A 23,316-nucleotide genomic window follows, 5' to 3' on the forward strand; every position below is an offset into this window, starting at 1 on the left:
ATCATGATGACGGTGGCCTAGCCACCGAAACATGTCGATCTCAATAAATTACTGGAGCATTCCTTAGAGTGTTGTTGTTACTGGACCTTCTACATTTTATGTTTTTATCGTAACGACCCTGCATACCCGAGGTATCCACTTTATGGAATCTACTGACAGAATATTTACCAGGCGTTGGTTCACTTGTGTTTAAATTTTTTAAACATTATACACGGGTCTAAGATAAAAAAAAATCACCATAATATAACTTTTTTTTTCTGTTAGCAAAATGCAATGAAAACACAATTGTGCTTTTTCTGTCTGCTAATTGTTTAATTTGTCCTTTGTTATTTGCATGTCACAAGTTACAGTTATGAGCTATTGTTTAGTTTGAATGAAATGTAAGAATTGTCTAGGTTAAACAAACATGTCAGTATTTACTTTTACCCCTATTCTAGATATTTTGGTCTGGAGCTAAGTCAGTATAAGTCATAGAGGAAAGATATTTTATCAATAAACATATCTTAGATGATAATAAAGTGGTTAATAGCAGTTTTACAACACGGAACTTTTAAGCATGACTTTGAGATACAGAGAAAATATGAGGCTTAGCCTTGCATTTTGCTTGTCATGTCTGTTGCTTGATGAATCCTGAAGTATTTTTTTGCTCTGTTGATGATTTTTACACCATCACATGCAGTGTATCTTTATTCAGTATTGGTATATAAAAATAAGAAGATATGGTATGATTGGTAATGGGTCAACTCTCTACCTGAGACCAAGTGACATGGAAGTTAACGTCTACAGGTCACCATAGTCCTCAACAGTGATCAAAATCCATACTGCATAGTCACATGTATTTTTATCACTAAGAGGTTTTTTCCTACTGCCAAATTAGTCGATGTATGATTGGCTTTTCATGGAGAAATGTAAAGTTCCCATTGAATGAATTCCATAGAGAACAATAGTTGTTGTATTTATTCTATAGGACAGTTCAATTGGCAGAAATTGTCAATGCAAGGTAAACACCAACTGATTTTGGGGAAAGGTTTTATTTCCTCTACAATAAATGCTTTATTTTTCTTGTAGTCAATTTGGTGTTGATTGCAAATGGTCTTTGTTAAAAATTTATTCACAACTTTTCTGACATATTATGCTAATGTTGTGATTATCATTAATTAGTAGAGTTTGACTGTGATTAATAGTAATTTAGATTCATTCAAAAAAATTAAAAAATGACTACACTGTGAAAGATTATCTTAGAGTAGAGTTAAATCTGTGTTTAAAGGTCACCTTTTGGAGCAGGTAAAACTGACCTCATGATAGCAGTGACCTTTGAATTAGGGTTCAAAATGCATAGGTTTTACTACAGTGTCACAGGAGGAGAGCTTATTTACAGATACATGCCAAGACAGGTTTTCGCTTAATAGAGTTGAAATTTATAGCAGGTTTTTTTTTACTGTAATTTACTGACAATTTTAGCTAAGCTTAGCCAGGGTAAATTATATATATTGAATGAATAAAATATTTTTATGCCCCACCTAGGGGCATTATGTTTTTTGGTTTGTGCGTCCGTTTCGTCATGTTCTTTCGTCCGTCTGTCCCACTTCAGGTTAAAGTTTTAGGTCAAGGTAGTTTTTGATGAAGTTGAAGTCCAATCAACTTGAAAATTAGTACATCTGTTCCCTATGATATGATCTTTCTAATTTTGATGCCAAATTAGAGTTTTGACCCCAATTTCAGGGTCCACTGAACATAGAAAATGATAGTGCGAGTGGGGCACCCGTGTACTATGGACACATTCTTGTTCAAATATAATACAATTTTTTATGTAATTCCAGATCAATACAGCTAGTGTGGATACCAAACAGCAAACCATATCAGGAGTAGCCTTTCCCATATCACAACAAGCTTTGAATAAAATTGAGGCATTAGGACAGGGCCAATTTAATTACCTGCAGCTGGTAAGTTACAAAGTTTCAATTAGGGATGATACTGCCAGGTTAGATAAAGCAACTGTTATGAGGTGACAAAAGCTTACATAGATGTTATAGAAAGGACAAATAAATACTGTCTATTCAGAAATTATTGTGAGGTTTTTATATTTTTGCGGTCGTATATTGGTATGACGTTGGCGTCGTCCTCGTCGTCCGGCGTCGTCCGAAGACACATTAGTTTTCGCACTCTAACTTTTGTTTAAGTGATTGGATCTCTATGAAATTTTACCATAAGGTTCAATACCACAAAAGGAAGGTTGGGATTGATTTTGGGGGTTATGGTACCAACAGTTAAGGAATTAGGGGCCAAAAATAAGCATTTTTGTAACTTCCAGACATAACTTGTGTGTTAGTGTATGGATCTCTCTGACATTGTACCACAAGGTTCCATATCATAAAGGGAATGCTGGGATTGATTTTGGGGGTAATTGCCTCAAAATATTAGGAATTAGGGGCCAAAAAAGGGGCAAAAAACAAGCATTTTTCTAGTTTCATGACAATAACTTGTGTGAAAGTGTATGGATCTTTCTGAAATTGTACTACAAGGTTCCATATCACAAAGGGAAAGCTGGAATTGAGTTTGGGGGTAATTGCCCAAAACGTTTAGGAATAAGGGGCCAAAAAGGGGCCAAAAATAAGCATTTTTCTAGTTTCCAAACAATAACTTGTGTTCAAGTGTATGGATCTCTCTGAAATTGTACCACAAGGTTCCATATCACACAGGGAATGCTGGGATTGATTTTGGGGGTAATTGCCTCAAAATTTTAGGAATTAGGGGCCAAGAAAGGGGCAAAAAACAAGCATTTTTCTAGTTTCATGACAATAACTTGTGTGTAAGTGTTTGGATATTTCTGAAATTGTACTACAAGGTTCCACATCACAAAGGGAAAGCTGGAATTGAGTTTGGGGGTAATTGCCCGAAACGTTTAGGAATTGGGGGCCAAAAAACACATTTTTCTAGTTTCCAGACAATAACTTGTGTTCAAGTGTATGGATCTCTCTGAAATTGTACTGCAAGGTACCATACCACAAAGGGAAGGCTGGGATTGAGTTTGGGGGTGATGAATCATAAGGGGGTTCAAAAAATTTGGGGGGGGGGGAATTTTTTTTTTTCCTTTTTTTTCTTTTTTTCCTTTTTTTTTTCTTTTAAAATTTTCCTTTTTAAGTTGGTTATTTCTGATTAATATTTAAAAGCAAATAAGAATGATATGGTAGGAGATACACACCAAACAGGATGTGTAAATTATTATATAATAAGTATTGTGCAATAGCAAGAAATTTTCAATTGCACAGTATTGCACAATAGGGAGAAATCTTCAATTGCACAGTATTGCGCAATAGCAAGAAATCTTCAATTGCACAGTATTGCGCAATAGCAAGAAATATCTAATAGCACAATATTGCGCAATAGCAAGAAATTGTCAATTGTGCAGTATTGCGCAATAGCAAGAAATATTCAATTGCACAGTATTGTGCAAAAGAAGATACTTCGTATAAATTGCTTATTTCTTGACCAATTTCAATGGGGTTTTATTCTTGAATTCTTGGGGTTGTTTAATATGCTGAATCTAACCATGTATTAAGTTTTTGGATTTTGGGCCCCGTTTTTAAATTGGTCCACATTGAGGTCCAAAGGGTCCAAAATTAAACTTTGTTTGATTTCATCAAAAATTGAATATATGAGGTTCTTTGATATGCTGAATCTAACCATGTATTTAGATTTTTGATTTTTGGGCCCCGTTATCAACTTTGTCCACATTGAGGTCAAAAGGGTCCAAAATTAAACTTTGTTTGATTTCATCAAAAATTGAATTCTTGGGGTTCTTTGATTTGCTGAATCTAACCATGTATTTAGATTTTGGATATTGGACCATAATAAGTGAATGTCCAATTTAAAATTTTTAAGTTCTTAGACCACATTCATTCTGTCTCAGAAACCTATGCTGTGTTAAATATTTAATCACAATCCAAATTCAGAGCTGTATCAAGCTTGAATGTTGTGTCCATACTTGCCCCAACTGTTCAGGGTTCGACCTCTGCGGTCGTATCAAGCTGCGCCCTGCAGAGCATTTTATTATCAATGGGAATAATAGGATTTGGTGGGTATCGCAATTATAAAAAAAAATGCATTATGATATCTGATACATAAATATGTTCAACAATTTTTTTATAGGCTTGTATGCAGATTTTGGCTAAACCAAGAAATAAAATACCCCTGAAAATGAAAGTTTTCCTTAGTCCATGAAAATTGGTACTGACGAATATAAATAAATCTACAGTATATATAAAGATTTTAGTTTCTTGTGTACAATTTGGAGTTTAGTATGGCGTTCATTATCACTGAACTAGTATATATATTTGTTTAGGGGCCAGATGAAGGACGCCTCCGGGTGCGGGAATTTCTCGCTGCATTGAAGACCTGTTGGTGACCTTCTGCTGTTGTCTGTTCTATGGTCGGGTTGTTGTCTCTTTGACACATTCCCCATTTCCATTCTCAATTTTATTGACTGATTGATTGCTGCTTGACATCACATCACCAGGAAACTGCTATATCATGAAGATATAAGTTAAGAAAAATGTAATTGTATATTTATGAATAGCTTTCGTATTCTTGTATGTTTTTATTTGCAGAGTTTAGATCTCAGTAAAGAAATAATAAATTTCGAAGAAGCAGAAAATGTTAATGTAGGTGATTTGCAAGGACATGTACCCACAGACCATGCTAGATATCATCTTTATAACTTTAAACATACACATGAAGGAGATTACATGGAAAGTATAGGTAAGGGACCATCTCAGAATGTACAATATAAATAAGAAATGTGATATGAGTGCCAATTAGACCACTCTCTGTCCAAGTCACAATGTATAAAAAGTTAACAATTATAGGTCAAAGTACGGCCTTCAACACAGAGCCTTGGCTCACACCGAACAGCATGCTATAAAGGGCCCCAAAATGACTAGTGTAAAATAATTTAAACAGGAAAACCAACGTTCCAATCTATATGAAAAACGAGAAATACCTATGAACCACATCAACAAATGACAACCACTGAACAACAGGCTCCTGACTTAGGACATCGTACATTTTTATATTTATACCCCCATAATTAGCTTCATATTAATTATGTGATTTTTGAAGATACAAATTGGGGATTTTTCTTGCAAAGTAAAACAATTTGATATCATTGCTCAGGTATAGGACAGTTAACAAAAGCTTTAGCAACATGTATAAATTATATTTGACAACAATGTACCTATAACATGTATATTGTGTTTATATGACAACTTCATGCATGTGCAAAAATATGAACTTTTTAAAGCTAACAAGAGAAAATAATGGAAATTTCAGGTATTTGGATTCCTTATCTATGTAAATTGTTTATCTTCTTATTGTTGTCATTGTTTTGTTTTTATTATTTACATGCATATCTATAGAATTTATTCTTCTCTTTCAGTATTTATATATTCAATGCCAGGCTATAAGTGTTCTATAAAAGAAAGAATGTTATATTCTAGTTGTAAAGCACCATTTATCGACAATGTACAACAATTAGGTTTAGAAGTAGTTAAAAATGTAAGTCTTTCTAACAGTTTGTAAGAATTGTCTTTTAGAAGGTGTAAAATATTACCTACTTGCATAGTAAACATTATATTTTATTTACAATCTAATGTGTTATTTTTTGTTATTACGAAGCTGATAGGTCAAGGTAAAAAAAATCTATAAAATTTCATTGAAAACCATTAATTTGTCCATTAATTTTTTCGGCAAGTGGTCAGATATATTAGGATTTTATTAAGAAATGACGTACAAGTTAAGATGCTGAATCTAGAATTGCTAATATGGAAAATTAACTTGAGCAATATTGACTTCTACACTTAAAAAAAACATTTATAAAACTGAATCTTAATTAACCTTTTTATGAAAAAAAATGAGATATTGCAAATCACAACAGACCATTGAAGAACACAATTAAAACATCATTATACGCCAGCAAACATTTTTTTGGGTTCGTATAATGGTATGATGTCTTCTGCGTCGTCGTCATCCGAAGACACATTTGGTTTCCCGACAATAACTTTAGTTTAAGTGAATGGACTTCTATGAAATGTTACAAGAAGGTTCAATATCACAAAAGGAAGGTTGGAATTGATTTTTGGGGTTACGGTACCAACAGTTTAGGAATTAGGGGCCAAAAAGGGGGGAAAAAACAAGCATTTTTGTAGTTTACGGACAATAACTTGTGTGTAAGTGTATAGATCTCTCTGAAATTGTACCACAATGTTCCATATCACAAAGGGAAGACTGGGATTCAGTTTGGGGGTAATTGCCCCAAATATGCAGGAATTAGGGGCAAAAAAGGGGCCAAAAACAAGCATTTTTCTAGGTTCCAGACAATAACTTGTGTTTAAGTGTATGGATCTCTCTAAAATTGTACTACAAGGTTCCATACTACAAAGGGAAGGCTGGGATTGAGTTTGGGGGTAATTGCTCCAAAGTTTTGGGGGGGGGGATTTTTTTCCAATTTTTTTTCTTCAAAATTTTTCAAATTTCAAATCTTTTGAAAAGTTTCAAGAAGAAATCTTCAATTGCACAGTATTGCACAATAGATTTTAAAGATCTTTGACCACATTTATTTTGTGTCAGAAACCTATATTATGTCAATAATTTGATCACAATCCAAAGTCAGACAGTATCAAACTTGAATATTGTGTCCAAATTTGCCCCAACTGTTCAGGGTTCGCCCTCTGCAGTCGTATCTAGTGCGGTCAGTGAAACATTATTTTTTTTTAAAATTATTTCCAGATTTTGAATAATACAAAAAAAAGGATACCAGTAGCAGAAATCACCAAAAATCTTGAACAGTACAACAGACTGTATAAACTACCAATATTCAACTTCTCCGATTCCTCTAAACTTGCAAATAATTTGTATTATTGGCTTTCCAATTTTTTGGTCCTGAGAATAAATTATTTCAGATGGTGTAAAGATTGATAATAGATGTTCAATAGATATAAGAATATGTGGTATGAGTGCCAATGAGACAACTCGCCATCCAAGTCACAATTTGTAAAAGTAAACCATTATAGGTCAAAATACGGCCTTCAACATGGAGCATTGGCTCACACCGAACAGCAAGCTATAAAGGGCCCATTTAGGATTAGAGTATATTGATGTGGCATGAATATAAACTTGTTCTTCACTTATGGTTTTTCATGTGTGTGTGTGTAATGATTTTGTGTCATGAACTTCTGGTAATACATCATATACTTTTCCATTTTACTTGATGACATAGCACCCGACATGGACACATTGTTATGACTTTGAGCTTGCTATATTTGTTCTTACTTCTGAATTCAGTGTGTTTAGTAAAAAAGCATCGAATACCAATTTGAAAATACCAAATTCCAAGGAAAATTTAAATTTATAGCTAGCTAAACCTCTCATTTGTATGACAGTCACATAAAAATTCCATTATATTTTCAATGATGTGTGAACAAAACAAACAGACATAAAAGTTAAAAACGTTAAAAATAGGGGTACAGCAGTCAACATCATGTTATAATCATAATCACTATAAAACAAACAAATATATCAACAAAGAAAAACAAAATGGCATATAGACAAAGCACATAGGCAAAAATTAAAGACAACAATACAGCATAAACACACTGGAGGGATGCATAAGTACCAAGCTACGCCATTAGGATATTACAAAAAATGGAATAAACAGTAAAGGTTAATAATTTACGAAAACAAATAAAAGAACACTGTAACATGTAATTAAGATGATAAACAACGTCAGTACCTAGGTTCTATACTTCAAGACCATCATGTATTATTTGTGAAGTTGATATGGAATTTTATCAACTAGGTCTTGGTATCTTCTGATGAACTTTTTATAGAAAAAGGACGAGACGTTCTTTGACATAACACTGCTTAAGCTAGTTTAACAGATTGATGGTCAGCCCCACTTTAGGTGAATGGGCTTCCACAATCCCACCAAGTTGATTGAAATGACAATGTTTACTTATTAAAATCATCATCAGCATTCTTTGGTTTGAAAATTAATCATTTCCTTCCCTATTAACCTCAGAAAGAAATGTCACCTGCTGTCCAACTGTCCCATACATGTTTTTTTTTTCTGGAATAGCTTTTCCATTATTTCACTTTTTAATTTAATTAAAATTGATTTAAAAATGTATTTTAGATTGAAATAGATGATCCAAAAGAATTAACAGAAGTCTACATATACGATGAAGTTCATCCAAAGAAGAATGTTGCCAGACAAGCCTTTGCCAAACCAAAAGGCCCTGCTGGTCGGGGACCAAGAAGAATGCCCAAACAAGAATCATAGTATTGCCAATTGTTAACAACCTTACCGACAGTACATCTCAGACATTGTGTAATCATTATTAATGAACCATTTTGTTATTGTCATTTTTTCACTGCAAAGATTGTTATCATTATTTATTGTTATCCCCCTTGTTATCACTGGAACGAAACTTGATAAATTTAAGGGTAGGGAATTCCTCTCTGTAATATCTGGAACTGAAATTGGTAATGAGGGCTGGAGGTTATTGGCAGATAAAACTTCATTTTTTACACAGAGCAATAGATATCATATAACTGATGCAGGAGAGTTTACAACAGAAATCATCCATGCATTAACTGGTACTTATTTTCTTGTGGCTGATCAGTGCATTTGACTTTTATCAAGAACTTTATGTCATTGTATGGTGTTGCAGTAAGAATTGTTCAGTTGGGGGTGGATACAAACCAAAATGGGCCATAGGTATTAATCTGATGATAATAAAATCAAGATGATTCATTTAAATGGGTTATCTGTATTAAAGGATAAGGTGGTAAAGGAGTAGGCCCGGTAAGACCCCTTTTTGGCCCCAAAATATAGCATTTTTACAAATTTGTTGAAATGAAAACTTTAGCTCTTAATTGGAAAGTAGAATACTTTTGTTCCATAGAAAAGTTTTTGACAATACAATGCACATGCATCAGGTAATAGCATCATAAATTCTGGCAAAATTACTGAAATCTTCACAATTGTAGCATTAGTGCTAATTTTTGTCTAAAATTGAAGTGGCCGCATTTGTGTTCAGTTGTAATTTCTAAATATATGTTGTATTTGATGATAATGCATAACATATATAAAGATTGAGACCGAATACGAATGGGGCCACTTCCATTTTAGACAAAAACCATCTGAAAAGTGACGTTTTATGGCATATTTTATAGACTTTTTATATTTAAGCTTGAATTTGATAGTCTTTATTTACCAAATCAGTTCAAATCTTTAACAAACTATTTGAATCGACTGGAGTAGACACTTAAATTAAAAAATTTAAAAAATCTTTCATCAGATGTACTTTAAATTTTAGGCCAAAACTAGCCCTTACCAGACTTTCTCCTTTGAGCAGAATGGACCAATTGCTATGATTGGATAAATTTTACTTACTGATACTAAGTTTGGGGCCATCTTGACTTTTTGAATGGCATTAATATTATAGTTATATACAAGAGTTTCTTCTGTTCACTTAGACAGAACTTTTGAGACAATACAAATGGATCTTTTAATTCTGTTCTTTGAAAATTGTAATTTATATCAGTATTATCGTTATAATATTTATTAGTTTGAAAAAGTGTATAAACTTGATGGGTCTAGGCATAGTATACTGGTACATGTACCTGTTTATATTCTGTTTGAGTTATATAAATCTTCAAAATTTCTATCATTGAAAAGCAAAATTTTATATGTTGTAGCTGAATTTATATCCAATATTTTTCTAATTATATAAACTCTGACAATTTGTTACCAGAATATCTGGTCAAAACATATAGTTACAACATAAGGCCATGATCCTAGACTACATGAATAAATACAGTGGGAAAAAGGCAATATAATTAAAAAATCTGATTTTGAATAAATTACTTCAAAGATTTAGAGAATTAAAACAGACTATAATATGAATACTGAATCTAATATTTTTCTAATTGTTATACAAACTCTGACAATTTTTTGCCGCAATTTCTTGTCAAAACATATAAATACAGCATCTGGCCATGGTCCTATACTGCATAGATAAATATTCAGTGGGAAAAGTGTAACATAAAAAAAATATGATTTTGAATAAATTACTTTAAAGATTTAGAGAATTAAAACAGAATTTTATATGTATACTGAAGACTATAAGATCTTTTATTTTTTAAAACACTGCTTACCTACATTAAACTTAATCAGATTTTTATCAACTCTTCAACTCAATTTAAAAAAAATCATGCATGAAAGCAATTATTGATATGCAATGCTCAAAAACATGAATATCTAATTTTAAAGAACACTTATAAAAAACTGTGATATTTTTTATATTAAATATATTGTGTTCTTTTATATTTTTGTAATGTGTATATTTGTCACTTATGCATGTTATTATAAGATCAAAGTAAAATAAAAATTGTTGGGTTTTTGTCGAGCCTGCGACTTTTGTCGCAGAAAGCTCGACATAGGGATAGTGATCCGGCGGCGGCGGCGGCGGCGGCGGCGGCGGCGTTAGCTAACTTCTTAAAAGCTTTATATTTTAGAAGGTGTAAGGTCTGGATGCTTCATACTTTGTATATGGATGCCTCATGTTACGAAGTTTCCGTCAGTCACATGTCCAATGTCCTTGACCTCATTTTCATGGTTCAGTGACTACTTGAAAAAAAAGTTCAGATTTTTTGTAATGTTAGATTCTCTCTTATTATAAGTAATAGGATAACTATATTTGGTATGTGCGTACCTTGCAAGGTCCTCATGCCCGTCAGACAGTTTTCACTTGACCTCGACCTCATTTCATGGATCAGTGAACAAGGTTAAGTTTTGGTGGTCAAGTCCATATCTCAGATACTATAAGCAATAGGTCTAGTATATTCGGTGTATGGAAGGACTGTAAGGTGTACATGTCCAACTGGCAGGTGTCATCTGACCTTGACCTCATTTTCATGGTTCAGTGGTTATAGTTAAGTTTTTGTGTTTTGGTCTGTTTTTCTTATACTATATGCAATAGTTCAACTATATTTGGTGTATGGAAATATTTTATGATCTATTTGGCAGTCACGTAGGTTTTATTTGACCTTGACCTCATTTTCAAGGTTCATTGCTCAGTGTTAAGTTTTTGTGTTTTGGTCTGTTTTTCTTAAACTATAAGCAATAGGTCAACTATATTTGTTGTATGGAAGAATTGTTAGCTGTACATGCCTGCCTAGCATGGTTCATCTGACCTTGACCTCATTTTCATGGTTCATTGGTCAATGTTTAGTTTTCTTGGTTAAGTCTGTATCTTAGAAACTATAAACAATAGGTCAACTATATTTAGTGTATTGAATGATTGTAAGGTGTACATGTATTTCTTGTTTGGTTTATATGACCTTGACCTCATTTTCTTGGATCATGTTAAGTGTATGTGATAGTTGTAGTAAAGCTTTATATTTAGGACTATCAACATAATATCAATGATTAGTAAAGAAGGCGAGACATTTCAGCGTGTGCACTCTTGTTATTTTTCGTAAAAATTATGACAGTTGTTCAATAAAATATTCTTTCCTTGTTATCATATCAAGTGATAAATGAGAAATAAAGAGTGAATAAGTATTTTGATGAAAAGAAGACATGACACATTGTCCACTTCATGTATCCATCCGTTTAATTTTTAGAGAAAGTGTTTTATATCATTCTGAAATGGCAAAAATGACAAAAAATGCTGTTTCAGTCATTCATAGTTTAAATTTGCATAATTCATTTGATTGTAGGAAGAGTTTTATTGAGAACATGGTGTGCACTATCATTGTAGAGGCAAAACTGAAAATCATGCAACCTATAAGGAAATAAAGGTATTTTAACTATTCCAAATGCATGCATTATTTCCTGCCTGTATTGAAATCCAGTTAAAATTTCAGATCTTTGGCTGTCTTTCTTAAATTAATCTCATCTTATCTAGAATCATGGTGATTAATAACTTGACATATTGTATAGACACTATAAAGATATATTCTTGAAGACTTCTTGACCTTGTACTAATCAAGTTATTGTGAGATAGAAGTAAGATGCATCAAATAGCTGTTCTTATTTGACCTCTTGTTATTCTGGAAACTGTTGTATGATTTTCTGTTCTGTCTCTAGTTATTTTTGTCTTTTTTATGTGGATTGTTTTTGTATTATAGTTTTGTTGAGATGTTTAAGTTTTAATACCTGTTACATGTTATGAACCTTTTCACCATTCCTGTGAATAGAAATTGTAAATATTAAATTCAAGAGCTCAGGATATACCTCAAAATTAAATGTTTATTTTTGATGACCAGAATTTATTACTGTTTGGCTGAAAACTACCAACAGTATTTCATTTTTTCTTAGGTGACATTGATGAAATGCAAAGTACAACATGTGTGATTTATGTTTTTCTCAAGACAAGCCAACATTGATTCTTTGCTTTTGCTGACCAAGCATATAACACCATAACATGGGAAACAGCTAACATTATTTCATATAAGGCCTAATGTTACTTTTATGTGTTGTTTTCTCTTGCAATGTTTTTTAAAAACAATTAAGCTCTGATTGAAGACATTTATCAATTTTATCTGTAGGTAAATCACTTTTTCTGACTTTCAAAAACAAAAAGGAAACGGTTACATTATCTTTAAGGCAATGTAATAGGTGCTATATATGCTTGAATTGATTTTTCCCTTTGGTCATGGAAAAGTATTAGCTGAAAAAATATGTTCATAATGGAATAAAGTATATTAAACAATAGTTTGTTTTAATTTGTTGTGTGTTTCTTATCTAAGATTATAAGATTGCAACCCAATGCTTTGCAATATGATGTATTTATGAATTAATCTAATATATTGCCTGTTTATCTTTTTTATTTTATTTTTCAGAACTAGACTTTTATACCTTTTGGAGATGGCATCCAAAGAAAAATAATGAAAGTAAAAACATGTTATTTGTTTATTTCTTAAGATTTCAGGTTTATGAACATGAATAAGAACACTTTATTAAACCAATCATCTGCTCATAAAGAGCATGGTACATGCAATGATGGTAAATCTATTTTCAGTTGTTGAAAAAATACTTGGAAGTAAAAGTGTGTAGGTGTTCAATTTTGTCTTAAGAATCAGTTGCTAAAAATTCTCTTCACTAGAAATTGGTAACTACTCATTGGAAAGTATGCTTAAAAAGGGGGCTAAAATTTGGAAAGATAGAACATAGAAGTAAGAACAGGAATGATCTTGTGAAAAATTGAAATAGAAAGTATTAAAAAATTGTAACTTTAGAGCAATATACAACATTATCTACCAGCACCTATTCCCTTGTACAATCTACCAGCACCTGTTCCCTTGTACATCTACTCGGGTTTCTTTCTAAATGGTTTGAATTTCTGGTTTTTGCTATTCTAGTCAAAACTTGAGAATCAAGTCGATGGTAGAGAATAGAAGAGAACTTGAGTAAGTTTCTATAAAGACAAGCAGAAAAGAATATTCTTCTATTTTGTTATTTCTCTGATCCAGATTTAAAGTGGAGGGTTGAGATCTCAGAAAAAGATCATTTTACCCTTCGTCATGTTTATGTGCCTGTCTCATGCCAGGAACCTTATCAGTGGTGGTTGTATCTTAATGTTTTGTCCTTGAGGGAAAGTGATACTGATGGCAGATATTTGATTGTCCAGGGCAATTAAAAGATAAGCATATTGTATAAGTATTTGTCTTTTGTTTAAGATTAATTTGATCTTTAGGTGTGTGTTTTTTTTGTGTCAAAATCTACCTTTACTTTCAGCACAATTTGGAAAATTGTATATAAGATTAGTTTGTGGTGGGAGATTACCGTATTTTATACAAATAAAACAATATCACAAGGGGAAATGAAATTGTGCAAATTTCCCTGATAGGATAAGCTGATACATTTAGAAAATAATAGATTCAAGGGAAGGGAATCACAAAAGTTTTAACTGTATCTAAATAATACGGATTACACTATTATGTAAATGTTGCATTCGAGTGCAATTACTAACTTTAAATGTTAGAAAGCAAACAACATAAATAGACGTATAAGTTGACATGTTGAAAAATCGATTCCAGTGCAACTGTTAATCGCTTCCATTATTTCGTGGATGAATAAAAACAAACGTAAAGTTGTACAATTATTATGCTTGTCAGAGCATTACTGGTGACATTATCGGCCTCAAAGATTCAAGAATCGAATTAGCAAAACCTTGCAGTTCCAAAATTGGCTTGATTGTTATAGTTGCGGCGTGTATAATGTTGTCTTGGAATATTTATTGTAAGTTTGATATAAAGATATCGGTGGTATATAAGATACTGGTATTATTCAACCAAAAGACGACATTTTAAAGGATATGAACGACTACATGACAAAGTTCAATACACATTCGACGCATTTGTTTCTTATGCAGAGGAGGATCGTCTGTTCGTTTTTAAAACATTAATCGATGGTCTAGAAACCGGAAAGGGAAAGAAGCTATGAATTCATAATCGCAATTTTGTACCAAGTTGCAGTATTTCTGGCAATATTACGTATGCCATTCATGAGAGCGACACAATAGTTTTTCTGATCACACAGAAATTTCTCGAATCTGAAGGGTGCAACTTTGAGTTAAATATTGCCCGAGTTGAAGGAATGTGATCTCGTGATGGCGAAAATATAGTTAATATAGTTCTAAATGAAAATATTTCTAAAAGTGATTTACTTAAACAAATATCAGAATTGATAGCTCACCAGACCTACATCGATTATACATATTTTATAAGAATAATACGGATATATTTATTGACATATTTGATACTGGAATTGAACATTAAGAAGTACCATCGCAGATATATGGCATAATCAGTTATACTGGGACTAAAGACGTATTTATTTTTTTTCTACAGCTCCGGATGTTTATTGTGATCTGACATATACATTCTTTTTAAGTCTTTTTAGTTACTTTACTAACAATTTCAAACCTGTAAATAATATATGGGTAATTGGGTCAATTAAAGACTTCATGTTGTAAGGCTCTTCAACTTCGTATTTGATTTGGCCTTCTAACTGTTTTAATTTGAGCATCACTATCAAGTTTTTTGTAGACGAAACGCGCGTCTGGCTTACAAGATTAAAAGCAATGTATCTTTGATAAGTTTTTTATAATGTAAAAAAGAAAATTTGTAGATCGCTTTGTTTTCGCTTATTTCACTATTAAACAAATCAGCATAAATATCAACTCGAACATTAGATGTATATGGTCTATCTTAGGAACAAGAAAAAACGCGAACTACATCCCTTTAATCACGTAATTTACACTCCGCAAAAATAAACTTCTTCACAGTATCAAAATCAAAATCTGGTTCGATGTTAAGTTACTGTTCAACATTTATCAAATTTTGAATATATGTATTTATTTACAGATAGGGACACATTTTAAAGAAAACAACACTCTTACAAAATATATATATGATTTATTTAGTCGGAAAGGCGGTGATTTTTAGTAGGTTCGGAATGTCACTATACATGAAAATATACCATGGTATCTTATTTTTTTTTCTCTCGATTTTGTCGACTAAGTGTTATAGGTGGAGTTTGAAATGGTTTATCCTATCCCATCACTGTCAAACAACCTAGTCGAAATTTTTATCGTCTAGGGACCAGTTACAGAAATTTGAATGTACCCTTTCCGCAATAATCAGCACATTTCTGGTAAACAATATGTCTGTTTCTAACGATTGACTTATTTATTTATGACACTATTGCCGTGTAGATAAATGGAAACCTCATTTAATTGTTATGTGCATATATCTTTTTGGATATTGTGTCTTACAGCACAGAACTACATAACTTTCATGTATTAATTTGGTTTAAGATTAAGCATTGACATCCTGTGGTAAAACACGATTTTTGATATTTCAAGGAAGTATGCTATAACGGGTCAACATTATTTGGTTTGTACTGTTGTTGCTGACGAGATCAGTTTGTCTGATATGTGTTTATAAAACCACATATGTGATGAAGTTTTATACAAGCCGCTATTGAGATAATTGGTGAATAACGCTTTTCAATGTTCAATACAATTATCGTTTGTTTACTGCAACTGTACGAGGGTGTAAACAAATTATGATATGGAAAATATATTTCTGAGATAAAACCGATTCTTTTCCTTTCTTTTAAACCCACCCAATCAAGGAATCATATATCTTTTTTCATTTTTGATTTTCAATATTTAATTATCTATGTACATGTACAATCCTGTTTAGCATACATTCACTGTCAATATTAAGCTATGAACAATCTTAATAAAAGTGAATGAAAACTAGCCTCTTTGTTTGATCAATTTGTATGTTTGTTAGTCAGTTGTGTTGAATGTCTGTGATGTATATTTGCACAGTTTTGGTTGCTGGATCCCAATTATTGTCACATTATTCGATTATGTCGGTTTTGGTTGCTCACCCAGTTTTGTCAATATGACGGAACTATAAACAACTGTCATGCAAGTGGGAGGTTTATCTAGCTATAAAACCAGGTTTAACCAACCATTTTCTTCTGAAAAATCCCTGTACCAATTCAGGAATATGGCAGTTGTTTTTCACTTGTTCCGTTGATTGGTAGCGATTGATTTTGTCGATTTTTATGGACTTCCCCCTTTTTGAATTTTCAATGGAGTTCGGCATTTTGTTGTACTTTTATAACTAACACATTAGACAAATGTCTTTATTAGTTTTTAAATGTATTACAATAACTTCCTGGCGACAACGAAGATAATTATAAACAATGGAAAATATTCATCATATTTCAAAATATCAAACAATTGTCATGAATAGATTCATGAATGAAGCTATAAATCGTATTGTAATTCACATTATATCGTTTTTTTTTTTGACACGAAACAGATTGTAATAGGATTGGGAGGTAATAATCAATGTTTCGGTGTCTCATTATACAATAAATAGACAAACTCTTTATGTTCACCATCTTTCATATGACAGTTTTATATTTTTTCCATGTTCTATGTTGTTATGACATGGTGGACAGAAAATAGAAATTGTCGCCTACAATATTCAAATAATAAGACCCACACAAAATACGAACCGAAAAGAAATAAAAACCGATTAATAAAATGATTATAAAACAAGACCAAGAAAAAAAAAACGATTGAAAACAACGTATATATTCGATACACCAAATAACGTTGACCTATTGCTTAAAATATCTGAGAGAAATTAACCTTATAAAGAAAACTATTGGCTGAGCGATCAACTATAAAAATGAGGTCAAGGTCAGATCAACGTTTTCATCTGGACATGTTCATTTATAATTATATAAAATAAACATATCTGACTTATTGCTTATAGCGTATAAGAAACAGTACGAATCAGCTAAACTTTACGTTAATTACTTGATCATGAAACTAGGTCAACATCAGGTAAATTCTGTAACAAGGACATGTAATTGACATAGGAATCTAAATTTTCCAGAGCAAAACCGACGTTTATCCAAACCGGAGTCTTTCTGATTTCTCGGTGACTTCCATATAACCCACTTCTCGATATATAGCACTGCTTGTATATTTCTGCTACAATATGAGGTATACTATAATGACGTAGGCCTACCAAAATACCATTTTTATCGAGATATGTTCATATATCCCGTCTTACATTTGTCTTATTTCATATAAGGTCACTCAAAACAAAATTGAAACTAACCTCAACGTACATATTTCAGAAATAGCATAAGCAACGCCTGATTTTTTTTGATTTTTTTAATTTGTATACATTGCCTCAATGCATGTCTAGAAAACAATATGAGGACGCGATTAGGCTGCACCGACCTTTGTCTTTTGTTTTCTGTCTTCTCTCAAAACCCAAGCTTAATTCGGCAATTGAAAGTTTGATATTTAACGGATATTTATGACTTTTATCAATAATAAATAATAAACATTTATACATAGGACGATGAGTCAAATTACCGTTTGTATCCAGGCTGTTAAATAGTGTAAACTTCTAAGATATTTATCATGTTTATGTAAATGTCAAATTTAACGCAGGGGTAATTATTAATGCATTTATAGATTTTTTTAACTCCAATTGACGTAAACATGAACATTTTATCGACTATCAATTAAAATACGTCTTGTCTACGATTTAGACAAATAGTTAAAATGAAATTTTTTTTTGTTTTAAACATGAACAAAGCGGAATTCTTAAATAGTACTTTGCAATAATCAACAAGTGTGATTGAATTCAGTAAAAATGCCACATCGTTGATACTAGAATATTATAATCTTGCAAGACTGTAAGTCCACCTCATATTGGGTACGTTATCATGCAAACTTTAATTTGAGCCTTAGTTGAAGACGGTTTAATTTGCGTATGTGTTCAGCATGCTTAGTTATCAAAATGTAAAGTATGTTATATTTGAAAAGAGAATCAAGAGAGCCGTTAAGAGCCATTTCGTTGACAATTTTGGCTCATGAAAATATCGTTTTAGAGGTTAAACGAAAATATACATATTTTTTTAATCTGTAACATGAAATTAAATACCCGGAAAAATCGTATTTATTCTGTTGCGTTTGCTTGTCGCTCTATTTATATTTATATCTTTATCGGTCAGGTGACAATCAATAGTCGTCATCTTGGTGGTTAATTAGATGGAGTCTACATGTTAGTACTACAATACGCACTGAAAGTTGATGCGTTATTACGATTTCATGCATTGTTTGTTGTTTTCAATATAGTTCTTGAAAATATAATGTATATATGCTATAAATGAAATTATCAGAATTTGAGTCAATTCAGTGAAAGTGAATTTGACAACTTATATACCCTTTAAGTCTTACCCATTACCGGTGGTTTTCATCAGGCACTCAGGCCTACTACACTAATAGAAACTGTCCACAACGAGTGCTGAAAGCTGCGCCAAACAATAACGATCAATCAATCAATCCTACCTGATTAGCAATTCAATACCTACTTGCCCATACCAAATAATTAACGAACAGATATACAAAAGCAGAAATACCATACTTAATTTTTTGCGTGATTGAAAATTACAATATTACTGAACCCCAAGAGTTTACCATCAATTCTATCTTCTACATTTACAAAAAATACTAAGGTCAAAACAACTGAAATTAAACTATGCGAAGATGATTACGAACCTGTAACAAAGATTGAATATTTCAGTCTGCGTTATTTTAAGGAAGAGACATTTCATTTCAATAAACGGACAAAGTATTGAAAAGTCGAAGAGTAAAAGAATACCTTTATTTGAATATAACTCTCTAAAATTTTTACTTATAATTATCTTATAAATTTGTAACTGTCATATATTGTAATGAGGAAGAGAGCAAAACCCAGAAAATTTGATTTAACTATGAATGCATTGAAATAAGACATCAGTGACAACCTTGAATATATTGTAGCTGGAGGTTTGATAAATATATAAATGAACTTAAATATTTCAAAAATGTGAAGAAACTGGCAAATCTATTGAATAAAGTAATCAAAGGAATTTAATTTCATTTTAAAGAAAAATTTAAATTTCACTCCAAAAAATGTTGTAATCCACAATCTTATTGTTTTGATGATGTTGTATTCTGATAAATCATAAGTTTCAATCAAATGAATGATGTTTGGTATTTTTTCAGACACTGATTCGAGAATCAGACTATAGTTGGTGTTATCCAAATATTGCATGCAACTTATAAAAATGAACAAGGGTTATAGCTCGTTGATAAAGTCATATTTTGGGCATTGTATTTATATTACTTTAATGTGTTCCTATTAATAACTTGTGTTCAAAAGGAATTAAATAACGATTTTAGATGATAGACCCTTGGTGTTAAATCTATCGAGGAAGTAAACATTTTGTGAAATTATTTTTTCCTGAAGAAGCTAAGAACACTTAGGATACATGAATCAAAATTTGGACCCCAAGTTAACATTTAACGTATACGTATGTTCTCCAACAGGAAGTGTTTTCAAATATTGAGAATGGGGGAGTTGTTCACTGACCGTATGAAATATTTGGTCATTATTTTAATGATTTTCGCGTATATTGAAGCCAAATCATGCGACCCATGTCGTTGTTATATGACTAAGATAGACTGTTCGCATAAAAATTTATCTTGGATCCCGAATTTTAGTTATTTTGAATCTGTCCGTTACATAGACTTCAGCTTCAACCAAATAACATACATTCCAGACACCAAGAATCTCCCACTCAATGTTTATCTTTTGGATCTATCTTTCAATCAAATTCATGATTTTGGTAATGGATCATTGTCAGAAATGAAGAAGCTGAAACATTTGAATTTAAGCTGTAATGGTTTACACTCAATGCCTCAAGGATTTCGATTGCCTAGTTCGCTGTCACATTTAAACGTTTCTTCTAATTTGATGAAAGCATTCGGGAAATATCCCTTTGTAAATATTCAATATCTTCAAACATTGGATTTATATAACAATAATTTTGAATACAATAGAAGAATATTTTACAACGGGTTATTTGAAAATCTGCGATGGTTGAAATGTTTAGATATTGGCAAAAATAGTATCGGAACGAAGGAACCTATTTATCCGGATGAAATATTTTGTCATTTAAAGTCTCTGCAAACCTTGAAAATCGACGGCATATCTGGTGCTTCATTTGGAAAAGGATTTAGATATCTTACAAAATTGAGATTGTTAAGAATTTACAATATGGGTCTAGTAGGATATTCTTCAGATTACTTTGAAAATGTTTCACAGATTACATCACTTGATTTGTCATGTACCTTAACACCCAATAATGAGGAGGGTTGTTATCTAAGACGCATTGAAGCAGGAGCGATAGCTAAACTGCAAAAACTACAGTATTTAGATATATCACATAACCTAAAACTAGGATTTTGTGGACTAAGAAATGTTACGTATGATCTTACAAAAACACAAATAAAGGTACTGAGAGCAAGAAAAATTACATGTCCATATGGCTACAGTACGGTTTTATTTGCTGGAGACATCCAACCGTTGAACAAAACTAGAATTAGTGAAATTTACATGGATCAAAACAGACTTGAAATGCTAGAGGATTTTGCAGCGTCTTATTTGCCAAAATCTTTAAGATTACTTAGTCTCACATACAACAGACTGCGACTAGAGAAATATAAAATACATGGAATTTTCAACTTAACTGGAATCCATTCTTTAATTCTGAATTATCAAGACCAAATAACAATGGACGATATTGCTCACTGGTTTGTGTGTGATGACTTTGAAGAAACTCTTGAATGTTTATCAAGGCGAATAAACGCAGAACGGCACTCGGATATAGAACAATTTAATCAGGCTAAACATGAAAATTCTAATTTCAAGGGAATGCATTCGTCTGCTCATGTGAATACACTAATGAATATTTTTGGCACTGTAATGAACTTTTCGCAGATCAAAAACCAAAGAATAGTATTTGAGTCCCAAGACTATTTAAAAAATCACCACAAATGGTCATTGTGGTTTACCAAAAGTCACGGAAGCATTCAGTATTGGCCTTATCCTTATCCTCGACCGGAAAATTGTACCTTTGGAGAAGACTTATTCTACATATCAATTATTCCTCCTAATTTAAAGAGTGTCGAATTTCAACACTCTGGTTTAGGTGATACTGTTGTTCCACAATTTGTAAGCAATGATACATTAGAAGACATTAATGTAAGTGGAAACAATTTTCAATACCTTTTAGGGCCGGTTTGTAATGTATCAAAGGTCAAGATACTTGATATATCTGGAAACTTGTTTGTAAACATATCATCATATTTTTTCATTGGATTTAGCAGTCTTGAAAAACTTTATATTCAAGACAATATTCTTAGCAAAGTTGTGATGAAATTTGACAACGGTGAGTTATTTTCTAGTCAGTCAAAATTAAAGCTTTTGAATATATCCTCAAACAGGCTATTTGAGCTACCAGAAAAGCTTCTTAAACACACAATCAATCTACAGGTTTTAGACTTAAGTCATAATCTACTAACTGATTGGAATCTTACCACTTTACATTTACTGAAAATCAAATTGATTGACTTATCATCTAATCAAATAACATTTTTCTCAAAGAATGGCATGAGAAAACTAGAACAATCTAAGAGCGTAAAAGTTAACGTAATGAATAACCGATTCCAATGCAATTGTGAATCGCTTCCTTTCTTCTCATGGATGAATAAAAACAAACACATATTCATGTCTTACAATAATTATACTTGTCAGAACATTACCGGTGATATAATCGGCCTCAAAGATGCAAGAACACAATTAGAAAAAGCATGTAGTTCAAAACTTGGCTTGATTGTCATAGTTGGGGCGTGCATACTTTTGTCGATTGGATTAATTCTTGGAAGTGTAATATATAGATATCGTTGGTATATAAGATATTGATATTATTCAACAAAAAGACGATATTTTAAAGGATATGAACGACTACATGACAAACCTCAATACACATTCGACGCGTTTGTTTCTTATGCAGAGGATGATCGTCTGTTCGTTTTCAATGAAATAATTGAGGGTCTCGAAAATGGCAAAGGAAAGTACCTATGTATTCATCACCGCAATTTTATCCCAGGTTGTGATATTTCTGACAACATTACAAATGCAATTCACGAGAGCGAAAAAATAGTTTGTCTTATCACACAGAAATTTCTTGAATCTGAATGGTGCAACTATGAGTTAAATATTGCTCGAGTTGAAGGAATGTGGTCTCGTAGTGGCAAAAATATGATTATTATAGTTCTAATGGAAAATATTTCTAAAAATGATTTGCCAATCCAAATAATAGAATTAATAGCTCACCAAACGTACATCGATTATACAGCTTATATTAATACGGATATATTTATTGACATGTTGAATACTGCAATTGACCATTAAAAAGTATTTGTAACCTACAATAATCCAAGTATGATAGCACGGAAGAATCATTTGTGGCCCTTTAGCTACGGATGTTTAGTGATTCTTGACATACGATTTACTTGTAAGACTTTATATGAACTTTAATAACAATTTGGTATTGTTAATTTGGTTAATAACTTGCTGGATACTGTCTTATAGAAAATTTTGTTGATGAATTTTTTTATTGCTATTCGCGATTAAATACATTTAACATTCTACAGCTGTATGCATATGTTTGACAAAAATCTTTGACCTTAAACCCAATAAGAATAAACGTCTTTACAGTGTCTAAATCACAATCTGATCATTGTTTAGTTACTTTTGCACTCTTATCAAATTAATCTAAACATGTGTATTTAATCCAAGTTAGTAACAAAT

General features: G+C 32.0%; 2 protein-coding genes across 2 annotated transcripts in view; both read left to right on the forward strand.

Moving 5' to 3' along the window:
• Window positions 1-10,457, forward strand: part of LOC127719672 (twinfilin-1-like) — a 28,434-nt gene extending 17,977 nt beyond the window's left edge. The window contains exons 7-10 of the mRNA XM_052225909.1: window positions 1,821-1,943; window positions 4,608-4,758; window positions 5,435-5,553; window positions 8,189-10,457. Of these exons, the coding sequence (XP_052081869.1) occupies window positions 1,821-1,943; window positions 4,608-4,758; window positions 5,435-5,553; window positions 8,189-8,335 (540 nt within the window). The 3' untranslated portion in view covers window positions 8,336-10,457. The remainder of the gene's footprint in view (window positions 1-1,820; window positions 1,944-4,607; window positions 4,759-5,434; window positions 5,554-8,188) is intronic.
• Window positions 10,458-13,447: 2,990 nt separating this feature from the next.
• On the forward strand, window positions 13,448-23,076 carry LOC127719592 (toll-like receptor 4). The gene is made up of 4 exons (XM_052225840.1): window positions 13,448-13,473; window positions 20,502-20,995; window positions 21,737-21,788; window positions 22,443-23,076. The coding sequence occupies exons 1-4, from the start codon at window positions 13,448-13,450 to the stop codon at window positions 22,915-22,917; spliced, it is 1,047 nt and encodes a 348-aa protein (XP_052081800.1). The 3' UTR covers window positions 22,918-23,076.
• The last annotated feature ends 240 nt before the right edge of the window (window positions 23,077-23,316 follow it).

This window comes from Mytilus californianus, unplaced genomic scaffold (genome assembly GCF_021869535.1).
Source record: "Mytilus californianus isolate M0D057914Y unplaced genomic scaffold, xbMytCali1.0.p SCAF_1, whole genome shotgun sequence".
Lineage (NCBI taxonomy): Eukaryota > Metazoa > Mollusca > Bivalvia > Mytilida > Mytilidae > Mytilus > Mytilus californianus.

Bases quoted from the DNA above. Each gene is read 5' to 3' on its own strand.
- LOC127719592 (XM_052225840.1), top strand. From the start codon at position 13,448: ATGGTAGAGAATAGAAGAGAACTTGA. The intron at 13,474-20,501 runs GTAAGTTTCTAT...TGAATACAATAG, and splicing joins GAGAATAGAAGAGAACTTGA to AAGAATATTTTACAACGGGT. The intron at 20,996-21,736 runs GTACGGTTTTAT...AATACCTTTTAG, and splicing joins TACATGTCCATATGGCTACA to GGCCGGTTTGTAATGTATCA.